Consider the following 19,879-nt stretch of genomic DNA (forward strand, 5'->3'; position numbering starts at 1 on the left):
CATCTCTACTAAAAATACAAAAATTAGCCGGACATGGTGGTGGGCGCCTATAATCTCAGCTACTTGGGAGGCTGAAGCAGGAGATCACTTGAACCTGGGAGGTGGAGGTTGCGGTGAGCCGAGATCACACCACTGCACTCCAGCCTGGGCAACAGAGCAAGACTCCGTCTCAAAACAACAAATAAAAACACTTGACCACACTGAGCAGAGGAGAGCAGAAAAGCAGCTCTGTGACAGAAGGGGAGGCTGATCCAGGGCACCTTCTTTGAGGGAGCTAGGTCTCCTGGCCCCCTTCTTCCATCCCAGATCCACCGAGGCCACATGGAGGGAGGGGAATCACCTTCACAAATGCCGTGCTGAGTGTCCAGAAAGAAGGGACTCCTGTGAGGCCACATTTCCCAGCCTCGGTGACGGGGGCTTGTGGACCAGGAGTCAGGGGTATTGGGGTGTGTGTGGGGGGATGGGGTCAGGGGTGCAACGTCCAGAACCACCCCCGCCCCCAGCAATCCTGGTGTTTATTCACTTCTTTCTCAAGCTTGTTCCTCTGACAGCTAGGACCCATCACCAGGCCCCAGACAACCTTAAGATGTGAATTAGGGACATGAATTCATGTCCCTAATTCACCTTCATTCTCCCTTCCTGCTCATCCATCCCACAGACATTTACTAGAGCCCACTTGCTGTGGGCCTCCAAGTCCTAGGGCTTCCGAGTCCCTGAAGCAGGCTCTGCCCCTTGTCCTAAGGAGGGGTCCCATAGGCAGTTCAAGGAGTCCACACATAGGCATTTCAAAACAGGCTTTAAATACTCATCAGGGTGCCACACAAAGGAGCTGGGGTGAGAACTTCGTACATGTGAGTGTGGGGCTGGGGTGCCCTGAGAGAGAAAAAGGGGACCCATCTGTCAGGGCAGCTGGGGTGCCCCACCCCCACCCTGGGACTAGGGAGCAGAGTAGAAGCCCTCTCTGGAGGGTCCCAGGGCTAACTGGGAGCCAGCCCTCCCTTCGAGGTAGATCATCGGGGAGGGAACCGAGAAGTAGCTCCCATGGTGGCAGTGGCTTCCTCAGTGGTACTGCTGATAGCTGGGGTAGCCTGGGGCCGGGGTGCCGTCCTTAGGGGGCAGCTGGCTGGGGTCCTCCAGGAATGGGGGTGCTGGAGAAGGGAGACTTGGGTAAGGATGAGTAGAAGAGGCCAGGTGGAGCATCTCCCACTCCCCCGACCACCAGTTACTCACCATTTCGGAACTGCTGGGCCGTGTAGCGAGTGAGGAGGATGCCAACGCCCTCAATGAGGGCCAACAGGATGCCCCCCATCATCGCTGAGCCCACCATGGCCAGTGGGCCACCTGGGGGAGTTGGAGGCAGAGAAACAGAGGTGAGGGCAGGCAGAACAGGGTGGAAGGGGCTGGGGCCAGGGCCAGGGCCAGGGGTCACTCACTGCGGGCAGCCAGCACAGCCCCGGTCAATGCTCCACTGGTGATAGAGTTCCAGGGATCCTCCTTGCCCCGAAGCCGCACCAGGCCACAGTCGATGGTGGAGAACAGGCCCCCCCACACTGCGAAGCTACCTGTAGTGGAACCGAGGCCTAATTAGTTCCTGGGAAATCCTGAGAATTCACATCTCAGGGAACTTCCAAGGCCTGAATGCTTTGGCCAAGAACAGGGAGAAAAACCCAGACACAAAGGCAGATAGCCTATCTGTCCCCATCCTGTGGGGCAGAGTATTTCCTATCTGTCCCCATCCTGTGGTAGCTCCCACTTCAAGCCATCTGTAATCACCATCAACATTCCCTTCACCTTTATGGGGAGCTGACAAATGTTTACAAGCAGATTTATCTTCATATGGCTTTTAACAGAGCAACTTTGAGCTTCATAATCACCACACAGAGTTGGAATTCTGATTTGGGTTTCAGTGAGAAGGAAATAGGTTAGGAAACCCAGTTAATATGATAGTTAAAATGTTTACTGAGGGCTTACTGTGTGCCAGGACCTGTTCGAGGTACTGTGTTATTTGACTTCTGCAATTTTAAATTAGTTAATGTTATTAAAGTGTTTAGCATAGCAACCAGCACTTAGTAGTATGTAAATTACATAAACTACAAAACTACCGATGAAGTGGTTACTGTTATCACCACCCCCACGGTACAAGTGAGGTTCAGAGAGGTTAAGCCACTAGCCCAAGGTCACATGGCAGGGAACAGTCAGGACCTAGATTTAAACTCCAGAACCCACTTTCTTCCCCTCCATATTCAATTGTTGGGAAATATCACCCCCCTGGAAAGTCTCCAGCAGGGGCTAGAATCTGAACCCCCAACTTGCAGCCTAGACCCAAAGGATCAACCACTCCCACCTTTGCCAAGACATCTCCTATATCTATCTCCCCAAGCCCCTCACCTCCAATCTGGGGGGCTCGGATCCTCACAGCGTTGGCACTACCTCTCAACCGGTGCCGAATTCCCTGGGGAAAGGAAGGAAGGGCGTTAGGGCAGGGCTGAAGCCACTGGCAGACAGGTTTCCAACTTTTAAGAGAGGGAAGAAGATGGGAGACCTGTTAGAGGTATCAGCGGTAGAGATGTGGAGAAGTGGCCAAGAACTAGTGGCTTGGAGAGCGCCCCAACATGGGTGTTCTCAGAGCTAGGTTGAGAAGTGCTAATTCATTCATACATTTGTTCATTCATTCATTCAGTGAATGATTAACAAGTACCTACTATATGTGCCAAGCACCATGCCATATGCAGGGATACAGCCATGAACAAGGTAGATCTGCTCCCTGCCCTCTCAGAGCTCACATTAACGATGGGAGACACAGATCTTGAGCAAGGGTAGATAAACAACGGAGCTTCAGACAGCAATCTCCACTGTAGAGGAAATGCCATGAAGAAATATGACTGGGGCTGAGGGGTCAGGAAAGGCCTCTTGAAGGAGGGGGAATCTGTGCTGAGACCTTGATGATGACAAACTTGGGCAAAGATCCAGGGAGGAGAGTTCCAGGAGTCTAGGGGAGGGACGGGGCTACATATATAAATTGCAGGGACCTTGGCTAATAGATGGCATTTAAAGTCACGGCATTTGCGATCTTCTGGGAGGGGAGGTGGTCAGAGAAAAAGAATTATGTTAAAAGAATTCTCTCAACTTTAAGGCTGTCTTCCCTCTGCCAATTAAATTCCCGTCATTTTCCTCTATCCAGGTTTCTGAGCCAGAATCTGCCTCTAGGTAAAATGTGTCTGGTCCTGGCGCAGTGGCTCACACCTGTAATCCCAGCACTTTGGGAAGCTGAGGTGGGTGGATCACTTGAGTTCAGGAATTAGAGACCAGCCTAAGCAACACGTTGAAACACGTCTCTACAAATAAATAAATAAATAAATACATAAATAATTAGCTGGGCATAGTGGCGCAGTCCTGTGGTCCCAGCTACTTGGGAGGCTGAGGTGGGAGGATCACTTGAGCCTGGGAGGCGGAGGCTGTAGTGACCTATGATCAGGCCACTGCACGCCAGCCTGGGTGACAGGGCAAGATGCTGTCTCAAAAAAAAACAAAAAACAAAAAAACACAACAACAAAAAAAACCTGGCCAGGCACAATGGCACACGCCTGTAATCCCAGCACTTTGGGAGGCCGAGGTAGGTGGATCACCTGAGGTCCAGAGTTCGAGGCCAGCCTGGCCAACATAGTGAAACCCCATTTCTACTAAAAATACAAAAATTCGCCAGGTCTGGTGACACATGCCTGTAGTCCCAGCTACTTGGGAGGCTGAGACAGGAGAATTGCCTGAACCCAGGAGGCAGAGGTTGCACTGAGCCGAGATCGTGCCACTGCACTCTAGCCTGGGCAACAGAGCAAGACTCTGTCTCAAAAAAAAAAAAATCTGTCTGGCTTTGCACATACATTTAAAATTTGGTGATGACTCTTTGAACGACACAGCATTTCCACAGAGGAGCTCCAGCTGAGTGGGGTGGAGGGTGGAAGACAGAGGCCGTGTTTGCAATCCCTACAAAATCCCAGATACAGGAGCCAGGCTCGGCACATAGTAGGTGAGTGGGCACCAGAATGAATAAGTGCACGTGACTGGCAGCTCCAAGCAGTTTTCAGAGCAGCCTCCCTTGTGGGCAAGACAGCTGACCCCACACCAACCCAGGGAAGGCCTGGACTCACAACAGGGGCATTGCGGAAACCCTTGATGGCCTGGAAGACTCCGCCACCGATGACACCCATAGTGAAGGCTCCACCGCAATCATCCACAATTCGCCATGGGCTGCAAGCAGGAAGGGAAGGACGGGGTTAATGTGAGCCCTCCCCCAGGTCCTGTCACACGAACTCTTTTCTAACTGGGAGAAACCAAGTCACCAGAATGGGAAGTTCCTAAGTAGGAACAAACACTTCAGATAATAAGGAGCTAGTTCTGTCACGCTTTTTCCACACACCCCCCCATTAAAGCGAGAAATGGGGCAAAGGGGGAGAAATATTAGTCTTCGCCCTGTCTACCAACCAAAGAATCAGCCGTTTTACTGTGATCAAAGATTAAATGAATTGGCACACGCAGTTGACGTTTCAATAAGCGACATAGGCGTGTTAACTAGCCAAGACAGACTGTCAGCAAAGCAGGACCGCGTCGCACCCCTTCTCCGACGGTGAGCCCGTCCAACCATGCCCCGCCCCTTTTCAATCAGGCACAACTGGGAAAAACCAAGAGCGACCGCGGGAAGCATCCACCGTCCCCGCCGGCCCTCAACAGGCTCATCCGTGCCCCGCCCCCACTGACAAAGGCGACCTGGGAAAAACCACCCGCGGCAACTCTGGGGATTTCCGGTCAACACCGTACCACCCCTAGCCGGGATGGATCGTCCAGCGTGTCTTTTTTCGTTAACAGGGACTAGGAGATTACGAAGTCAGGTGAAACATGGCGTGGTTCGGCCTTCGCCGCACCTTCTGAGGGGAGACGGTTGTGGCCCCTCATAATGGAGCCCGAGTGACAGGAACCGAGTGGGGGTAGCGGGAGATACGTTAAGAGTCCCCCGAGTCTGGTACATGGCTCTGTGCGGCCGATGCCTCCCCCGCCCGACCCCCACGGCTAGCCTTGGCGTCGCAGCAACAGTCCGGATGCCAGTGCCCATCGCCGTACCAAGGCTCCCGAGCGTACTCCTCCATGGCGCTGGCGTCTGGCCGCGCAGTCAGGCCACGCCCCCAGCGTAGACGCACACCGGCGTCGGAGCTTTCCGCCTATTACCGGGCAGCGATTGGGTCGCTATACCGCATGTCACGCCAAGGACGCACTCTCATTGGCTAATCGAGTTTCTGCCATTTGTTCATTGCCTCCTGAGCGTAGTCCAGTTACTTTCAGGCTCGGGGAGTGAAGGCCTCATTGAGAGAAGGTCTCATTCTGTGTTTTGGGAAGAGAGTCGTGTGGGCCCAGGTATCGTAGCGGCGACACGAGAGAGACGGCCGGTGTGACAGCCTTCCACTACCTGCACGAGTGTATTGGTAACGTTGGGGTGGGTGCACTCTTTCGGAGCTGGAGGAAGTGCTGCCCTCTGCTCCCCCATCCCAGCGCTTTGGTTTCTCCCACCCGGCAGTCATTGGGGGACGCTGGATGAGCCCATTTCTGAAGTGCGGAGGGGCCGGGCTTTTTAGGCGGTGGGCGGAGCCTGGGCCTGGGAGAGGAACAGGGCCCTGGAGCACCTGGTTTCGGGGACAGTAGGGTTGGTGGGAGTTACGATGATATTGCCACCTACCTCTTACATCTTTTAGTGCGTATGTTCTGTCCACCCAGCTACTGGTTCATTTGAGTAGATGGGAGTCAGATGAGTACATGTTTACGGGAGGCGCTTGGTTACGGGATCCAGATATGAATCTTTATCTGAGCTGCTTGTCAGTTTGTTCATCTGTCCCTAGGTCTGTCTGCTATCAGCTATGCCGCTGCCCGTTGCGCTGCAGACCCGCTTGGCCAAGAGAGGCATCCTCAAACATCTGGAGCCTGGTGAGACGGCTAAAAGCAGATGGTCCTAACACGTGCCAGCCTCGACAGGCACTTTTGTTGTTGATACTGACGCTTGATACCTAGCATGGGCCAACTGTGCACCAAGCAATGGGGTGGCAGGCATTTTTCGTTGTTAATAGTATGGATTCCTGACATCCATCCCTACCGCGTGTCAAGTGGAGGGGTTTGGGGGAATAGATATTTCATTCTTTCTTTTTTTTTTTTGAGGCAGAGTCTCATTGTGCACCCAGGCTGGAGTGCAGTGGCGCGATCTCGGCTCACTAAAACCTCCTCCTTCTGGGTTGAAGCGATTCTCCTGCCTTAGTCTCCCGAGTAGTTGGGACTACAGGCACGCCCCGCCCCACCACACCCGGCGATTTTTTTTTTTTTTTTTTTTTTTTTGAGACAGAGTCTCGCTCTGTCGCCCAGGCTGGAGTGCTGTGGCGTGATCTCGTCTCACTGCAACCTCTGCCTCCCGGGTTCAAGCGATTTTCCTGCCTCAGCCTCCCAAGTAGCTGGGATTACAGGCACGTGCTACCACACCTGGCTGATTTTTGTATTTTTAGTAGAGACGGGTTTCACCATGTTGGCTAGGCTGGCCTCTAACTCCTGACCTCAGGTGATCCACCCCCCCACCCTTGGCTTTCCAAAGGGTTGGGATTACAGGCATAAGCCACTGTGCCCGGCTGATATTTCATTCTTAACAATACTGACTGGCTGGGCGTGGCGGCTCAAGCCGGTATTCCCAGCACTTTAGGAGGCTGAGGCAGGTAGATTGCTTGAGTTTAGGGATTAAGAGATTAGCCTGAGCAACATGGCGAAACTCCGTCTCTACAAAAAATACAAAAATTAGCCGTGTGTTGTGGTGCATGCCTGTAGTCCCAGCTACTTGGGAGGCTGAGGTGAGAGGATCGCTTGAGCCTGGGATGTCGAGGGTGCAGTGAGCCGAGATTGTGCCACTGCACTCCAGCCTGGCCGACACATGGAGACCCTGTCTCAAAAAAATCCAAAAAAAAACAGAAAATAATACTGACCACCTAATGCCTATTTGGGGCCTACTGTATGCCAGGTTAAATCCATGGATTACTCTATGGGGGTGATGACATAGTATCTAATAGGAAGTACTGCTAACCTCTACTGCTGTCTCCTGTGTGCCAAGTGTAGTTGCAGTGAGGATCTATCATTTAGGCCTACTGTGCTCTGGCTGCAAATCACACCTTATTGTCAGTAATACTAAAAACTGGCATCTATTTGGGGCTATAGTGTGCCAGGCACTGGAAAATACATCTTCTCCTTATTGATAACTGACATCTATTACAAGCCTACTGTGTGTGCAAGGTATAGACCTTGTGGTTAATAAAATTGTCAATGATCCCAGGCCTGGCAGGGTGGCTCACGCCTGTAATTTCAGCGCTTTGGGAGGCGGAGGTGGATGGATCACAAGGTCAGGAGATCCGAGACCATCCTGGCTAACAGGGTGAAACCCCATCTCTAATAAAAATACAAAAAAATTAGCTGGGCATGGTGCCAGGTGCCTATAGTCCCAGCTACTCGGGAGGCTGAGGCAGGAGAATGGTGTGAACCCGGAAGGCAGAGCTTGCAGCGAGCTGAGATCACGCCACTGCACTCCAGCCTGGGCGAAAGAGCGAGACTCCATCTCAAAAAAATAAAATAAAATAAAACTGGCAATGATCATTGATTTACTTTTTTTTTTTTTTTTTTTTTTTGAGACAGTCTCGCTCCGTCACCTAGGCTGGAGTGCAGTGGCGCGATCTTGGCCCACTGCAACCTCCGCCTCCCGGGTTCAAGCGATTCTTCTGCCTCAGCCTCCCGAGTAGCTAGGACCACAGGCGTGCTCCACTGTGCCTGGCTAATTTTTGCATTTTTTAGTAGAGATGGGGTTTCACCATGTTGGCCAGGCTAGATTTTCTTTTAAGCCTATTGAGTGACCTGTGCCTATGGTATATATATTATTTATTATTTGTTTAGAAATAGGGTCTCACTCTTGCCCAGGCTGGAGTGCAGTGGCATGATAATAGCTCACTGCAAGCTCAAAGTCCTGGGCTCAAATGAGCCTCCTGCCTCAGCCTCCTGAGTAGTTGGGACGACAGACGTGTGCCACTGTGCCCAGCTAATTTTTTTTTTTTTTTTTTGTATTTTTTTGTAGAGACAGGGGGTCTCACTATGTTGACCGGGCTAGTCTCATAGACGGGTTTTCACCATCTTGGCCAGGCTGGTCTTGAACTCCTGACCTCGTGATCCACCCACCTTGGCCTCCTAAAGTGCTGGGATTACAGGCATGAGCCACCACACCTGGCCAAGATGAGTAAATTTTTTGATGAATCCCTATCAACTCTGAAACCAGATAGCTTTGGCTAACAGTAGAACTCATCATCTGAACCCAGAAATGGATTTAGGTGACCTTTTTTTGTAAATCTCCTAATACAGAGAGTTGGATTTGGAATGTGAAAGATACTTCATATGCTCCCTGGCACACACACACACGTGTCTTTTACGTGTGGCTTGTGTGAATGTGAGTGCGTGTCTCTAGGCTCTACATGTAGGATGAGGTCCCCTGGTCCTTATCTGCTCTCCTCGTCCCCACCTTGTTCTGCCAGAACCAGAGGAAGAGATCATTGCCGAGGACTATGACGATGATCCTGTGGACTACGAGGCCACCAGGTTGGAGGGCCTACCACCAAGCTGGTACAAGGTGTTCGACCCTTCCTGGTGAGCCTGGGTGAGGGGGGGCTAACTTCTGACTTCACCCTTCCTGTGCTGACCTTGGTTGTGAGGTTTAGGGGGACACAAGGGAGGGAGCCTGGGGTGGAGGGTGTTGGTGTTAGGTATCTGCAGGACTCAAGTTGCTGCCCACTGGGGCCTGGCTCCTCTGGGGTTGGAAGACTGTCTTTTCTCTCTTTTGAGACGGAGTTTCACTCTTGTTGCCTAGGCTGGAGTGTAATGGTGTGATCTCGGCTCACTGCAACCTCCGCCTCCCGGGTTCAGGTGATTGTCCTGTCTCAGCCTCCCAAGTAGCTGGGATTACAGGTGCACACCACCACACCCGGCTAATTTTTGTATTTTTTGTAGAGATGGGGTTTCATCATATTGGTCAGGCTGGTCCCGAACTTCTGACCTCAGGTGATCCACCTGCCTCGGCCTCTCAAAGTGCTGGGATTATAGGCATGAGCCACCACGCCCAGCTGACAGTGTTTTCTCTTCAGGAGAAGAGATTCTGGGGATCCTGCCTGTGGGGTCCTGACATGGGGCAAGTATAGGCAGAGAATGGGGAGACAAGAGTTGAGGATCCAAGGCAAGGACATCTGTGCTGACACTTCTTTCCTGCGGCCCCACAGCGGGCTCCCTTACTACTGGAATGCAGACACAGACCTCGTATCCTGGCTCTCCCCACATGACCCCAACTCTGTGGTTACCAAATCGGCCAAGAAGCTCAGAAGCAGTAATGCAGGTGAGTTGGCAGGTACAAGGTGCCTTGAGTGATCTTAGCAGTTCTCACAGAGAGGCCAAGTAGAATGATAGTGGATCAGAGGGACAGGTGAGACCAGGCGGGCCCCGCCTCAGGCAAGGGAGATTGTTGAAGGCAGAGGCTGCTGGGTCCTGGGGTGGCAAGGGGTCACTTCAAGACTTGTGTCCCCAGATGCTGAAGAAAAGTTGGACCGGAGCCATGACAAGTCGGACAGGGGCCATGACAAGTCGGACCGCAGCCATGAGAAACCAGACAGGGGCCACGACAAGTCAGACCGGGGCCACGACAAGTCTGACAGGGATCGAGAGCGTGGCTATGACAAGGTAGACAGAGAGAGAGAGCGAGACAGGGAACGGGATCGGGACCGCGGGTATGACAAGGCAGACCGGGAAGAGGGCAAAGAACGGCGCCACCATCGCCGGGAGGAGCTGGCTCCCTACCCCAAGAGCAAGAAGGGTAAGCTGGGCAGAATGGGGCTCTGTGAGACCAGCAAGGTGCAGGGCGCACTGCGTGAGGAAGCCTTCCCTCAAAAAGATGCCTGGACCTGGGGCCTAGAGGAGGGTGCTATGGTACATGGCAGCCAGGGGCTTCATTTCTTCTTGTGGGGTGGGGCTCAGTGATCAGGGGCTCCTGGTGCCTCTATTGAAGACTTTGCCCTGCCACTTCCACAGCAGTAAGCCGAAAGGATGAAGAGTTAGACCCCATGGACCCTAGCTCATACTCAGACGCCCCCCGGTAAGTGACAACTCCTCTTGACTCAGTACGTGGACACCATCCTCCAGCCTCTTTCCTCCATTCCTCATTGGGACCAGGTGGGCTGTGTCCGCCACATCACCCATCTCCATCCCCTGACTCTTTCACCGGCAGGGGCACGTGGTCAACAGGACTCCCCAAGCGGAATGAGGCCAAGACTGGCGCTGACACCACAGCAGCTGGGCCCCTCTTCCAGCAGCGGCCGTATCCATCCCCAGGGGCTGTGCTCCGGGCCAATGCAGAGGCCTCCCGAACCAAGCAGCAGGATTGAAGCTTCGGCCTCCCTGGCCCTGGGTTAAAATAAAAGCTTTCTGGTGATCCTGCCCACCATACCTGAGTGCTTCCTTTGAGGCTGCCCAACCCAAGTCAGCAAGATGCACAACACATTTTATTTGCAAAAACTCAGCTAAGAGATAGTGTGGAGCTGGCAGAGGCTGGAGGGCTGAGCTGAGGTGGGTCATGAGAGAGCTTAGTCATGTCGGCCCTGTGTGGGGTGGGGGTAGTGGGGACAGGGAGTCCAGTGTCTACCTCACCCTACCCCTAATACTGATCAGAGTTTGGTCCCAGCTGGGCCAGGGCAAGAAGAGAGAACGAGGCCAGGCCAATGTCTTCAATCCCAGCGGCTAGGAACCCTTCACCTTGGTGAGCAACCTGTGGTAGGAATGGGGAGGAAAGAAAAACACAAAGCTGGGCTAGGCCGGCAGGCGGGTTTCCTGAGCAAGTGAGGGCGGCAGTGGTGAAGCTGGTAGTCCTGGGGTTAGTAATGGTGCCCACCTGGTCAGAAAGCTACACGTGGACTAAATAAATACAACATCTTTATTTGGCATTGGATATCCTGACATTTGTTCATTACAGTTCCTTAAAAAACAAACCAAAAAATCAGAACAAATTAATCAAAAATAAAGATCCAATGGCTCTATTTACATATAGCAAAGACAGCCCAGGCATCTTCCATGCACACACACACCCCGCCCCAATACAGTTAAGGGGTTAATAAGCTTTGGGGAGCGCAGGAGGCAGGTTCCACAGTTCATCAATCCCAAGACACCCCCATGAGGTAGGGGTGCCTCACACAGCCAGACGGATATCAAGAGTATGATTGGCAGCTTTATTTTTCCTCTCCTAGACGTCTCCAAAAATAACCCTACATCTGGCAACTGACAGTGTCTTAAATACAATGAGATTCAGCCACTTCAAGGACCTCCATTTTTCCCACACCCTGGATCATTAATGATATGATTACACCACAAATCCCAAGTCCACTAAAAAAAACAAATGGCCCCTACCACACTTTCTGCCAGAAGGGCTGATGCAAAAATCTTAGCTTTTGTCCCTTTCTCCCTGGGGACTCACAAGAAGCCCATCTTCAAGGTGTCAAGGAAGCTGGCCCAAGGCCACACAAAAGACGGAACTGGTAACATGATCCAGAGCGGTGGTAAGGGAGGAGAGAAGGCCTCAAACTATAGGCAACTGAACCCCACAGGTAGGCATCGGTCATTCCTGAAGAGCTGCGGGAGTTTTGTCCAGTGTGTCCTTATGGAGGTGGAGGGACTGCTGGGAGGGACTCTCCCAGACGAGACACCTCCAGAAGAGGGCACAGGGTCGGGGAGGGGGCAGACAAAAAAAAGGCCTTGAATGACAATACCCCCAACCCTGCCTCCAAAGAGGTTAGAGGGAGCAGAGGCGGCAGCTCTAAAACCCCCTCCAGGGGAAGGGGGTCAGCCTACCAGGAAGGGTTCACGTGACACCCAGCTCTAGTCCCACACCCCTCCAGAAGTCTCAGTGACCTGGGAGAAAAGACCATCTCCCAAACCCAGAGGAGCCAGGCCCCGGAGGGCGGCGACTTGGGTCCTGCAGATGCCCAACACCCTCCACCCCAGTCCCCCTCCCTTGTGTCCCCCCATTGCTACCAGCCCTCACTTCACCAGCACTGACTTTGGCAGAAAGGGCTCCGTGATGAGGTCTCCACGGTGGGAAGACAGCTGCGGTGGCGGTGGCTGCCCGGGAGGCTGCTGGTGAACGCAGGGCCCGGAGGCGGAGGCAGAGGCAGAGGCTATGGCTTTGGCTGCACCTCGGGGAAGGCTGTAGAGGTAGACAGCACCAATGACGAGTCCAGCGCCAAGGGCAAATAATGGGTCCACGTGGAAGCCAAAGAGGCGAATGGAGGCAACAGTGGACAGCACAATGGACAGGGAGGTGGCAAAGCCCTTGAGGATATTGTCAGCGTACTTGACAACCACAGCCACCAGTAGCCCGCCGAAGGCCTGGTTGAGCACCACGCCCCAGACAGCAGGTGTGTACCCAAAAAAGAAACCACGGGTGGCCACGGCGGTACCCTCAGCCCACCAGAGCCCCACCAGGCCCAGTGCTGTGCCAAAGAGGCCCAGTTGTAGGTTGCGCAGCCACACGGAGCCTGAGCTGCCTTTGAGGATCTTCTCAAAGTAGACACCTGCGAAGCCGGAGGAGAGACAGGAAGCCACGACGGCTGCCAGGCCTGCCCCAGGGTTCTGATCCAGTGGCCGTGGGCCTCCCCCACCAGCTTGCTGTGCCTGGACAATGGCGACGCCAGTGAAGAGGAGCAGCAGGGAGGCCCACTGCAGCCGGGAAAGGCTGCGATTCAGCATGAGCACGGAGAACAGCGCTGTGGTCAGGATCTTCAGCTGGTATGTCACCTGCGAGTGGCACGTGGAAGGCACTGAGGGCTGACCCTGGCCCCCAACAGGTGCACCTGGGGGGCAGCACCCACTGTGGGCCCCCAGGCACAACGGAGGGACAGGGTGGGGGTTATGACAACAAAAACAGCAAAAGGAGCCAGCCACTGGCCACTGGCTGAGCTGCAGCAAAACAGTTCTGAGGTCTCTCCCAGCAAGTGCACAAAAGGATGGCTGTGCCAAGAAGTCCACATCCCAATCCCATTTCCTGGCTGTGTGACTGGGGACAAAGCACTTGCCCTGTCTGAGCCCTGGCATCATCATCTATAAAAGATGGCTGAGGTATGGAAATATCTTTGTGATGAGGGACTTGATACAAATGAATCAATAGCCACAACAATGTCAGCAAATACTTACATAGTGCTTACAATGTATTAGTGTGGTTCTAGGCACTGCACGTGAATTCATTCATTTAATTCTCACAACACCATTCTGAAGTGAGCACCACTCTAAGCCCCAATTTAAAGGTGAGAAAACTAAGGCACAGAGAGGTTAGGTGACATGCCCCAAAATCACACAGTTGGAAGGTAGCAGAGCTGAGATTTGAACCCAGACAGACAGCCTGGCCCCAGGATCCAGGCTCTTTAACCATTTCACAAAGCTGCCCACAAATAGCCTAAAGCTTATCTGTCGCCAATCAAGGGCTCTTCACAGGTATTATTTCTTTTAAGTATCCTAGCATCTCAGTGAACAGGCATTACTATTTCCACCCCCAATTTTCACAGACGAGAAAAGGGAGGTTGAAGGAGTTCCAAGGACATTCTGAAGGTGACATAGACCCTGTCCTCTGCAACAACCCCCCAACACGCTATTCCCATACTCCAGTCCCCAACCCAGTTAGTTCCTCTGGGGCCATGCTGGGCTTGGGGCTCACCTGGAAAGTGGCAGCTGGTAGGTTAGAGATGGCAACATACTGGAGGTTATTCTGCAAGGTGTAGATGAGAGAGGGCACTGCGAGCTTGAGTGTGTCCACATACTGCACCAGGACGGCCTCATGGAGGAAGAGAACCAGGTGCTTCACGTTACCTAGGTGGGAGGAGGAGAGCCCTTCTTAGCACTGACAGCCATACATGGGGAACCCCTGAAGGCTGGGAACAGGCCTTGCTCCTGTGACTCCCCCATCCACCCTGCTGTCCAATCCCGGGGGGCTGGAATGAAGTATGTGATCTCGGTTTTCCCTAGAGTACAACCATGTTTCCAGCAAGCTTTTCTAAGACTCAGTTTAATGGCAGCAAAAGAATCAGCCATCCGTGTCTGCTAATCACAGAGCATGTCACTCATGTTAGAGCCTACCTCCCCGGCAGAGAGCCCCATTCAGGGAAAGCACTCAATACTCAATACATTTGTGTACAGTGAAATAACCATCATCAGGCCAGGTGCCATGGCTCACGCCTGTAATCCCAGCACTTTGGGAGGCCAAGGTGGCTCACGAGGTCAGGAGTTCAAGACCAGCTGGGCCAACAACACTGAAACCCCATCTCTACTAAAAATACAAAAATTAGCCAGGTGTGGTGGCACGCGACTGTAATCCCAGCTACTTGGGAGGCTGAGGCAGGAGAATTGCTTGAACCTGGGAGGCGGAGGTTGCAGTAAGCTGAGACCATGCCATTGCACTCCAGCCTGGGCAACAGAGTGAGACTCCATCTCAAAAAAAAAAAAAAAAAAAAAGAAAAAAAAAGAAATAACCATCATTAACTTGGAGCTTATGAAATAGAAGCCCTAGGAGCTGGGGTGGAGGGCTGTCTCCCACACAGAAGAGTTTAGTCTAGACTTTTTTTTTTTTTTTTTTTAGCACAGCGGCACCATCTCGGCTCACTGCAACCTCCACCTCCCAGGTTCAAGCGATTCTCCTGCCTCAGCCTCCCAAGTAGCTGGGACTACAGGCGCGTGCCACCACTCCCAGCTAATTTTTTGTATCTTTAGTAGAGACGGGGCTTCACCGTGTTAGCCACAATGGTCTTGATCTCCTGACCTCGTGATCCGCCTACCTCGGCCTCCCAAAGTTCTGGGATTACAGATGTGAGCCACCACACCAGGCATAGTCTAGACTTTTAGACTTATCCTAGCTCCTCACTGACCCATGTGCCGTCTGAGGGCAGGGACCATCTCCCCCTTGTTGCATCTTTCTGTCAGCCCTAGACACAGAGTTGCCTCTGCCACATGGATGAATGCAGGCTTGACCATTAAGCAGAAGTCCGCTTGGGATCTGCTCCAGTGAAAACATGATAATCGGGCTGGGCACAGTGGCTCATGCCTGTAATCCCAACACTTTGGGAGGTTAAGGCAGGTGGATCACCTGAGGTCAGGAGTTCGAGACCAGGCTGGCCAACGTGGTGAAACCCCGTCTCTACTAAAAATACAAAAATTAGCCGGGTGTGGTGGCGGGTGCCTATAATCCCAGCTACTCAGGAGGCTGAGGCAGGAGAATCTTTTGAACCCAGGAGGCGGAGGTTGTAGTGAGCCAAGATCGTGCCATTGCACTCCAGCTTAGGCAACAAGGGCAAAACTCCGTTTCAAAACAAACAAACAAAAAACATGAGAATCATTTCCTATGTAACAAGGCCTTTGCAAAGCTCGCCCCACTTTTTGGCAGTTCATCTTTTTTTTTGGCGGGGCGGGGTGGGTGGGTGAGGAGTCTTGCTCTGTCACCCAGGCTGGAGTGCAGTGGCGTGATCTTGGCTCACTGCAACCTCTGCCTCCCAGGTTCAAGCAATTCTCCTGCCTCAGCCTCCCAAGTAGCTGGGATTACAGGCACCCGCCACCGCGCCTGGATAATTTTTGTATTTTTAGTAGAGACGGGGTTTCACTTCTTGGCCAGGCTGGTCTCTAACTCCTGACCTCGTGATCCACCTGCCTCTCGGCCTCCCAAAGTGCTGGAATTACAGACGTGAGCAACCACGCCCAGCCAGCAGTTCATCTTTTAAGTCACAGCTGGGTGTCACTCCACAGGCAAAACTTCTTCAAACACTGAACAAGGTTGTCCCAGGAACTCCTACTGATGTTCATTCACCAAACCCTGTCCACTCCTGGTCTCCAAACTCGAATTCAGGGGAAAAAAATTCCGGGCGGGGGAGGGAGGGGTGCTGAAATTGTGGCTAAGAGATGAAGGCCTGTGATTAAGTCTGTGGCTATCTGTTATTTCCATCTTCCATCAGCAATGAGGACAAGCTGCTCCTCTGCATTGCTAACCCATCTACCCCCACGGCCTGAGGCAGTGTTCACACCTACACTGTTCACAGAGTTAACAAAGGTAAGAGCAGGTCTCTTGTTAACCTGGAGTTAACAGGTGGGTGAGAATGTTCTCTTCAATGTAAACAAAGGGCAAAGGTGCATAATTCATCTCCATCCCTTTAACTTATGCAAGACCTTTTTAGAGAAACAATTGGGCAACACTTCAAAGTAGAAGGCCTTCAGGGAGATGTTGAAATTAGTAGATAAACCCAACTCCTAATTTACAAGAGATGTAGAAGACAGAATACTTGTTAAATTTTTGAGAATATTTGCCTCAGGGAGGCAGTCAGCAAAATCCAGACTACCCAAAGTCTACAAGACAAATGACCTGTTTTCTCCAACAAATTAATTGCAAAGACCAAAAAACCCCTACAGATTAACAGATTTAGAAGATACCAAACAAGGCCAGCGTGGCGGCTCACGCCTGTAATCCCAGCACTTTGGGAGGCCAAGGTGGGCGGATCACGAGGTCAGGAGATCAAGACCATCCTGGCTAACATGGTGAAACCCCATCTCTACTAAAAATACAAAAAAAATTAGCCGGGCGTGGTGGCATGTGCCTGTAATCCCAGCTACATTTATTCAAGATAATTCGGGGGAATTTACTTCCATACAATATTACTTTGTGTGGGATTTACTTAAAAATAATAAGGGGATAAGGACGTAGGTAGACATATAGATTGGCAGTGAGTGAACAATCACTGATGTTGTTTAAAGCGGCCATGAGTTGCTAATTGCTGACTCTGGGGGATGGGTACATGGATATTTTACTATTTGATTATTCTCTCTGATTTTGCATGTATTCGGAATTCTCCATAATATGAAGCTAAATCACATGTGAGAGACCCCTGCTACTTTATAAGCATAGACAATCTCACTCCTACAGCCCACACAGGCCGGCTCCCCGGCTGTTAGGGCTAGAAAAGTGTAAGATGCCGCTACGCATAGCTGGAGTGGCGCCCCAGGTAGGTTGAGATTTGGAGACACTCCTGAAGCAAACCGTCTGTGTGAACACACACACATACATGTGGAGTCTCACCCACCGACCCCAGTGCAGCCCCGTCCCTGGCTCGTACCCCTCTTCTGTGCGAAGAGCAGCAGCAGGCAGGTGAGACCTTTGAGCACTTCCGCCATGACCACAGCAGTGGTGGCAAAGAAGCGGTCCCCTGGCAACGTGCGGGCGTAGCGGATGCTGAGGATGAGGGAGGCATTCTGGACCACCAGCACAGCTAGGGATATGTACTTCAGGCGCCTGTGAGCTGTGGGGAACGGAAGGGGCAAGGGGGAAGGACGGGGTCAGAAGCCGCTGGGGCATAGCCACACCACCACCCACCCCCTTTCTTTCTCACCCAGGAGCCTCCTAGCCACGGCTACTTGCTCCCTCAGCCTGCCTGCCCTCACCCAATAAGGGGCTGACTCCTACTGGCTTACTGCCTCAGCCACGAGCAGGAAGAGCCAGAAGGGAGAAATGGGCCCCACCCTGTCCAGTCCATACCTGGAATCCTTACCGAGGTGTCAGGTAATGGCTGAGGCAAACCCTGGCCACGTGCCTCGGCTTCCTCCCAAGTGAGAAACAACTCTTCCCCAGACAGAATACCGACAACTACATTCTCCACGTTTATTGAATGTTTACTGTATGCCTATCACTGGGTTAAGGGATTTCTATGGATTACCTCAATAGACTCATATCACTGTCATCTCCAAAAGAACTGCGAGGATTCCCATTTATGGATGAGCAAACTGAGAATTTATATGAAATGATGCTCCTGTTTAATGAGGGACTGTCTCATGTAAAGAATAATACATCAATGCAGGGAATGAGGCCACTGTATGAGGTATGTTCACCCCCTAAGAACGGTCTTTCTCCCATCTAAGAAATGATTCGATTCCGTCACACTGAGAATGGCCTACATCCCATATGGAATGATCCTCCTCATACCCAGAATGGTCTCTCCAACCCCTCACGCCTGTGACAACTGGTTCTTCTCGAACCAGAATAGTCTACTAAATACAAGAAATGATTCCCACATGCTCCCAGGGACTGAATCCTGTATCAGGAATGGTTATCCCACCAAGAAAGGTCTGGCTCCCTCAACCAGATGAGGAAATATTTCCCTGCATTCCACATGGTCTGCCCTCCCACCACTGCACACCGACCCTCTAGCTAATGAATTTTTCCTTGCTCTACCCACACTCACAATGAGCTCTCTCTGTTATAAGGAAGGACCCGGCACTCTCAGAACGTTCTTTCTCCACCATATAACGATGAGCCCTCCCACCCGAATGTACAATGAACTCTACCTCCATTAGGAAGGGAGCCCCCAGAACGGTCTCCTCCGAACATAATGAAGGACACCCCCATCCTCAAAATGGACCCTCTCTAGTCACATAAAGGACTCGCCCCACCCTAACTCACAATAGTCTCTCTCCCTTTATAAGGAAGGAACCACCATCCTCAGAATAGTCTTCAGTGAGGAACTCCCACACCCGCAGAATGGTCTCTTCCACACGGAAGGACTCCACATATTCAGAATGGTTTCGGTGGCCTTAGCTTTCCCAAAAAGAATTACCCACCACACTTACAATGGTCTCTACTCTCCATATGCGGAAGGATCCCACAGTCACTCTCTGAATGTTCTCTTCACCGCCCCCAACACACTGACAATGTGCACACACAGACACACACACACACACACACGTCGGTCCACACGGGATGCTCCCTCTCACTTTAGTGAGGAACATTCCCGACTCCCAGCGATCCCGACTCCGCCTCCCATGCGACTGCTCGGGCACAGACTGTCTCACCCGCACTGGCGGTCCCCGGCTCCAATGCACCCGCGGAAACCGCCCCTGGCCCGGGCGCCGCGGTGGAACCACCAGCCCCAACCGCTGCCATGTTGGCATCTGCCCGGCCCGTCCCCTCGGCAACAGAAAACCACTTCCGTGTTCGTCACTTCCGCTGCCGGGCCACTTGGGTGAAGGTGGGGCGAGAGCCGGGATCGTCAGGGTGGTGGCTTTTCTCCTCCGCTCCTAAAAGCTCAATGTATGAATAGCTCCGGGATTTCCAAATTCCGTTAGATCGGGAGGCCGGGGACACGGCCCGATCGGCCTACCCACCGTCCCTACAGAGCTTCATCGGCCCATTCCTGTCACTAGACCCGCCTTGTCCTGCCGTTTGTCCGCTTCACCGATCGCGCTTCCAGATCACCCCCCGATCCAGTCTCCTAGCCTCGTTGGTTCAGCCACCCCTTTCATCTCGGCTCTTTATTGGCAGCTTCTCCATAAGGCACCGCCCTTTCCGTATCAGAAAACTACCAGGTGCTTCATGGTTGGACTGAAGTTCCGCTTTCCCGTCTTCCAGCGAGGCCCCGCCCCCTGGAGAGCACACGGGTATCTGGGGACGAATAAACTGACCTGGCGGGGTCGGTTGAGGGCGTACTGGCATCAGGTGCGAGTCAGGAATGTGAGCTAGCAGATAAAAGCAGAGCAGCTGAGGATAAACAAGTGAAAATGCAAAGGAAAGTTGACGCACAGAAGGGAAGACAAGTGAGTCACCACTGAGGATGGCAAAGGGGACAGGCGAAAGGCTCACAGGTTAGCCAGCATTTGGAAGCAGGGCAAGAGTCCGGGCCAGAGACGGTGGCTCACGCCTGTAATCCCAGCACTTTGGAAGGCTGAGCCGGGCGGATCACCTGAACTCAGGAGTTCCAGCCTAGGCAAAATGACAAAA

At 52.5% G+C, this 19,879-nt stretch overlaps 3 protein-coding genes across 17 annotated transcripts; 1 reads left to right on the forward strand and 2 right to left on the reverse strand.

The window, feature by feature from the left end:
* Positions 1-779: 779 nt before the first annotated feature.
* On the reverse strand, positions 780-5,232 carry TIMM17B (translocase of inner mitochondrial membrane 17B). 3 transcript variants are annotated; one of them, XM_054471498.2, is made up of 7 exons: positions 5,113-5,232; positions 4,146-4,245; positions 2,703-2,852; positions 2,389-2,452; positions 1,434-1,562; positions 1,231-1,341; positions 780-1,148 (listed from the first exon to the last, which is right to left on the reverse strand). In XM_054471498.2, exons 1-7 carry the CDS (start codon positions 5,136-5,138, stop codon positions 1,060-1,062), a joined length of 669 nt encoding a protein of 222 aa, XP_054327473.1. In that variant the 5' UTR covers positions 5,139-5,232; the 3' UTR covers positions 780-1,059. The 3 variants fall into 3 exon arrangements, with proteins under 3 accessions (XP_054327473.1, XP_054327472.1, XP_054327471.1); XM_054471497.2 differs by lacking the exon at positions 2,703-2,852; XM_054471496.2 differs by lacking the exon at positions 2,703-2,852 and having other exon boundaries at positions 4,917-5,153.
* An 86-nt stretch (positions 5,233-5,318) lies between these two features.
* PQBP1 (polyglutamine binding protein 1) lies at positions 5,319-10,537 on the forward strand. 8 transcript variants are annotated; one of them, XM_054471493.2, is made up of 7 exons: positions 5,319-5,482; positions 5,883-5,967; positions 8,586-8,697; positions 9,324-9,436; positions 9,626-9,910; positions 10,126-10,189; positions 10,322-10,537. In XM_054471493.2, exons 2-7 carry the CDS (start codon positions 5,901-5,903, stop codon positions 10,476-10,478), a joined length of 798 nt encoding a protein of 265 aa, XP_054327468.1. In that variant the 5' UTR covers positions 5,319-5,482; positions 5,883-5,900; the 3' UTR covers positions 10,479-10,537. The 8 variants fall into 8 exon arrangements, with proteins under 8 accessions (XP_054327468.1, XP_063516542.1, XP_054327465.1 ...); XM_063660472.1 differs by having other exon boundaries at positions 5,320-5,482; positions 10,129-10,189; XM_054471490.2 differs by having other exon boundaries at positions 5,325-5,471.
* A 39-nt stretch (positions 10,538-10,576) lies between these two features.
* On the reverse strand, positions 10,577-19,133 carry SLC35A2 (solute carrier family 35 member A2). Of its 6 annotated transcripts, none has more exons than XM_054471484.2 (5): positions 18,955-19,133; positions 17,226-17,408; positions 13,793-13,944; positions 12,143-12,879; positions 10,577-10,858 (listed from the first exon to the last, which is right to left on the reverse strand). In XM_054471484.2, the coding sequence occupies exons 1-5, from the start codon at positions 19,043-19,045 to the stop codon at positions 10,831-10,833; spliced, it is 1,191 nt and encodes a 396-aa protein (XP_054327459.1). In that variant the 5' UTR covers positions 19,046-19,133; the 3' UTR covers positions 10,577-10,830. The 6 variants fall into 6 exon arrangements, with proteins under 6 accessions (XP_054327459.1, XP_054327461.1, XP_063516540.1 ...); XM_054471486.2 differs by having other exon boundaries at positions 18,877-18,971; XM_054471489.2 differs by lacking the exon at positions 10,577-10,858 and adding an exon at positions 17,645-17,728 and having other exon boundaries at positions 11,006-12,879.
* Between the last annotated feature and the right edge of the window lie 746 nt (positions 19,134-19,879).

The sequence above is a fragment of the Pongo pygmaeus genome, chromosome X (genome assembly GCF_028885625.2).
Source record: "Pongo pygmaeus isolate AG05252 chromosome X, NHGRI_mPonPyg2-v2.0_pri, whole genome shotgun sequence".
NCBI classification, from domain to species: domain Eukaryota; kingdom Metazoa; phylum Chordata; class Mammalia; order Primates; family Hominidae; genus Pongo; species Pongo pygmaeus.

Bases quoted from the DNA above. Each gene is read 5' to 3' on its own strand.
- TIMM17B (XM_054471496.2), bottom strand. From the start codon at position 5,104: ATGGGCACTGGCATCCGGACTGTTGCTGCGACGCCAAGGCTAGCCGTG. The intron at 4,246-4,916 runs GTGCGGCGAAGG...TCCTGCTTGCAG, and splicing joins CAACCGTCTCCCCTCAGAAG to CCCATGGCGAATTGTGGATG. The intron at 1,342-1,433 runs GTGAGTGACCCC...CAACTCCCCCAG, and splicing joins GGCTGTGCTGGCTGCCCGCA to GTGGCCCACTGGCCATGGTG.
- PQBP1 (XM_054471493.2), top strand. From the start codon at position 5,901: ATGCCGCTGCCCGTTGCGCTGCAGACCCGCTTGGCCAAGAGAGGCATC. The intron at 8,698-9,323 runs GTGAGCCTGGGT...GCGGCCCCACAG, and splicing joins AAGGTGTTCGACCCTTCCTG to CGGGCTCCCTTACTACTGGA. The intron at 9,437-9,625 runs GTGAGTTGGCAG...TTGTGTCCCCAG, and splicing joins GCTCAGAAGCAGTAATGCAG to ATGCTGAAGAAAAGTTGGAC.
- SLC35A2 (XM_054471489.2), bottom strand. From the start codon at position 19,045: ATGGCAGCGGTTGGGGCTGGTGGTTCCACCGCGGCGCCCGGGCCAGGG. The intron at 17,409-17,644 runs GTATGGACTGGA...CGTTCCCCACAG, and splicing joins CACCTCGGTAAGGATTCCAG to CTCACAGGCGCCTGAAGTAC. The intron at 13,945-17,225 runs GTACGAGCCAGG...CCTCCCACCTAG, and splicing joins GCTCTTCGCACAGAAGAGGG to GTAACGTGAAGCACCTGGTT.